Raw genomic sequence first — 3826 nt, forward strand, 5'->3', positions numbered from 1 at the left:
CTGGGGGCAGGGTTGGGGCGGGCACTGACCCTCCCACTGCGTCCACCTTCTGGGGGTAGCAGGCGGGCTGCACATGGGGGAGTTAGGCTCCAGCCCATTCCTTCTGCCCCGTACCAGCAGGCCACATCCTGGCCTCAGGTCGGGGGTAGAGGGCTGCCCCACCCCACCCAGTCCAGGCCCAGAACAGGAGAGCCCCAGAGAAGGCCTGCTACCACCCTGGCTGTGCGTCCCCTCGTGCTACCTAAGGGTGTGTGAGGACAGAGATCAGGGCACATCAGCCAGTAGGCCTTGAACTGGCGAAAGTGGACGTGGCTAGACCTTCCAAACTGTGAAGGGCTGTACCTAGCCGAGGCCAGGCCTTATCCACTGTGATGTACAGGGCCGTTAGGAGGCCAGGCCTTATACACTCTGAAGTATAGACCAGCCTTGCCATTGACCCATGCCTAAGGAGAAAGGACAGGAGTACGGCTTCCTGAGTGGGGAGCCCTGGCGGGGGGTCAGGAGGGCCACACACACACCCCCCAGCACCCTGCCCTCTGCTCTTTCTCTCTCTCTCTCTCTCTGCCCAGGAGTCCCTGTACTCGTTTGCACTCAAATGCCTCATCAGCCTCTCCACGCTCATCCTGCTGGGCCTGGTCGTCCTCTATCACGCCCGGGAGATCCAGGTCAGTGCCCAGCTGGCCAGGGCGGGTCCCATCTCCGTGCCCCAGAGACCCCCCAACACCAGCCACCTGGGACCCCGGCTCCCTAAAACATGAAAGGAGCAGTAACCTCTTTATAGAAAAAAAAAAAAAGACCTCTGTGAAGACATATCTTTTAGATCACTCTCAATTTCTTGAGAATACTTGTTCGTATTTTACTTTTTAGTGGTTATTTGGAAAAAAGAAAAAGAAAAAAGAAAAGAGGGCAAAAGACAAGGGGAAGTGAGCTGGGGTCCCGCACACATAAGGCATCTTCGCAGCCCTGAGAGCTCCCGAGGGTTTGCAGCCTTGGAACCCGGGCTTCTGCTCCTATTTGCTTAGACCCGGGCTTTGGCAGATTTATTCCATGCCAGGGAGTCTGTTCTCCTGTTTAGGGAGTTTATCGAAACCTCAGTGGAGCCCAGAGAGCCCAGCTCAGGGCCCATTGTCACAGCCTGTCACATGAGGCAAGATGTCACCTGGGGTTGGCCCCAGGGCCCAGGGAGGCCAGAGGCTGTCAGCTCTGGGTCCTGACCCCGACCCCCAACCTGAAGGGGCTGCGGTCCGGCGGGAGACGGGTGGAGGAAAACCCTGCCTGGGTTGAAGCATCCGCAGACGTCCCAGGGCACACCCAGGGTCTAGCGCAAAGGAGGGACGCTGGCTGTGGCCGGGGACAGCGGAGGGACAGGGATACTGAGTTGGAAAGAAGCAGTTCTTAAAGGACGGCAGCTGGGGACAGCACTGAGTTCCTTGTACAGACGAACATGGTGGCACCGCATGACCCAGCAGCCCCAGGACATCCAAGAGAAATGAAAACCCACATCAGCTACATCCACGCGCCACTTGTACGCGCGTGTAGACAGCAGCCCTGTTCCCGGTGACCAACAAGGGGAAACAACCCAGACCGAAGGGCGTATGACTATGTCCTAGGCCACACAGTGGAATGTGACTCAACCTCTAAAAACCCAAAGTGCCATGAGTGTTCTCCGGGCTGCCTTTGCAGGGCACCACAGCCAAGGGGCTTCAGCAGCAGAAATGTATTTGCCCGGTTCTGGGGGCCGGAAGTTCAAGGTCAGGTGCTGGCAGGGTGGGTTTCTGCCGAGGCCCTGTCCTCGGCCTGCGGGCGGCTGCCTTCTCCCCACCGTGTCCCCTTGGCTTTCTCTGTGTGCGCCTGTCACTGGAGTCCCCTCTTCTTACAAGGACACTGTCCTGTAGGATTAGGGCTCCACCCTTATAACCTCGTTTAAACTTAATTACTTCCTGCATTTTAAAAAATGTTTGTTTATTTATTTTGAGAGAGAGAGCGTGAGCAAGGGAGGGGCAGAGAGGGGGAGAGAGAGAATACAAGCAGGCCCTACGCTGTCAGAGCAGAGCCTGATGGGGGCTCAAACCCACGAATGGCGAGAACATGACCTGGGCTGAAATTAAGAGTCGGATGCTTAACCGACAGAGCCACCCAGACGCCCCTAAATTTAATTGCTTCTTTAAAGACCCTCTCTCCAGGGACATCTGGGTGGTTCAGCTGGTTAAACGTCTGACTCTTGATTTCACTTCAGGTCGTGATCTCAGGGTCGCGAGTTCAAGCCCCGCACTGGGCATGGAGCCTACTTAAAAAAAAAAAAAAAGCGGGCGGCGTTGGGGGCAGGGGCTGTCTATCCAAACACAGTCACAATGGGAGTTAGGTCTTCAGTTTATGAATTTTGAGGGGACACAAGTCAGTTCAGGACATTCCAGCCTCTGGCCCATCCCCCAAATTCATGGCCTCCTCCCATGCAAAATGCATTCACCACTTCCCAACAGCCCCCAAGGTCTTCATTCATTCCAGCACCAACTCCATGTCCCAAGTCTCACCTAAGCATCAGATACGGGTGAGACTGAAAGCGCCACTCCCCTCCAACCGAGAGCCGGACAGGTCATTGTCTCCCAAGATACAGGGGTGGCACAGGCATAGGCCAGACATCCCTCTTCCAGATGAGAAATCTGAAAGAAGGAAAGCTGACGGATGCAGAGCAAGCCAGAGAGCTCACAAGGCTAGTTCTAGGAGTTCTGGATGCTCACTGCCGCTGTTTCCGAGCTCACTGGGGTGGCAGCGCTGTCCCCTTAGCTCTGCGTGGTGGCCTTTTGTGCCTGCCTTCTGCGACTCAGCATGTTTTCAAGGTTCCTCCACCTTGTAGGAGCGTCAGAGCTCCTTCGTCTTGCTGGCTGAATACTGTCCCATTGTGCAGAAAGACCTCATTTTGGTGATCTGTTCATTCACTGATGGACGCTTGGGTGGATTCCACTTTGGGCAATTGTTCGTATACCAAGATTGGTTCCCACGTCTGTTTTTTTGGTTTGGTTTTATGGGTTTATTCCCCCCAACGCTTGTTTTCACTTCTCTTGCATCCATCCCTTGGGACGAGATTGCTAGGTCATTGGTAACCTCGCCTTTTCTTTCTGGAGAACGCCTGTCCCCAGGTGTTAGTTTGAATGGCAGCTAACCCCGGGAGCTGGGGAGTTTCACCTACGAGCCCACGTTTCTCGTAAAGGCCAAGCAGGGGGGGCCGGGTGTGGCGCGGGCCGGGGTTGCTCCGCAAGGGGACACGGGCGCGCGTCCGAGACCCACCACCACCTGCCCTCTGCAGCTGTTCATGGTGGACAACGGGGCAGATGACTGGCGCATCGCCATGACATGCGAGCGCGTCTTCCTCATCTCTCTGGAGCTGGCCGTGTGCGCCATCCACCCGGTGCCGGGGCACTACCGCTTCACGTGGACGGCGCGGCTGGCCTTCACGTACGCGCCGTCGGCAGCTGAGGCCGATGTGGATGTGCTGCTCTCTGTCCCCATGTTCCTGCGCCTCTACCTGCTGGGCCGCGTCATGCTGCTGCACAGCAAGATCTTCACGGACGCCTCGAGCCGCAGCATCGGCGCCCTCAACAAGATCACCTTCAACACGCGCTTTGTCATGAAGACGCTCATGACCATCTGCCCGGGCACCGTGCTGCTCGTCTTCAGCATCTCCTCCTGGATCATCGCCGCCTGGACCGTGCGCGTCTGCGAGAGGTACGCCCCTGGCCCTGGCGACCGCTGTGGCCCCCCCTTCCCCCTGTGGCTCGGGGACCCAGGGCTCCTCTGGTCGTCACATCCCCTGACCCAGCCAATCCCC

The 3826-nt window shown here is 57.2% G+C and overlaps 1 protein-coding gene across 1 annotated transcript in view; it reads left to right on the forward strand.

Moving 5' to 3' along the window:
• The window catches only part of KCNN1 (potassium calcium-activated channel subfamily N member 1), a 24382-nt gene that overhangs the window by 5254 nt on the left and 15302 nt on the right, over nucleotides 1-3826 (forward strand). The window contains exons 3-4 of the mRNA XM_077777068.1: nucleotides 570-665; nucleotides 3305-3723. Of these exons, the coding sequence (XP_077633194.1) occupies nucleotides 570-665; nucleotides 3305-3723 (515 nt within the window). The remainder of the gene's footprint in view (nucleotides 1-569; nucleotides 666-3304; nucleotides 3724-3826) is intronic.

The sequence above is a fragment of the Crocuta crocuta genome, unplaced genomic scaffold (genome assembly GCF_008692635.1).
Source record: "Crocuta crocuta isolate KB4526 unplaced genomic scaffold, BGI_CrCroc_1.0 scaffold77, whole genome shotgun sequence".
Taxonomy (NCBI): Eukaryota; Metazoa; Chordata; class Mammalia; order Carnivora; family Hyaenidae; genus Crocuta; species Crocuta crocuta.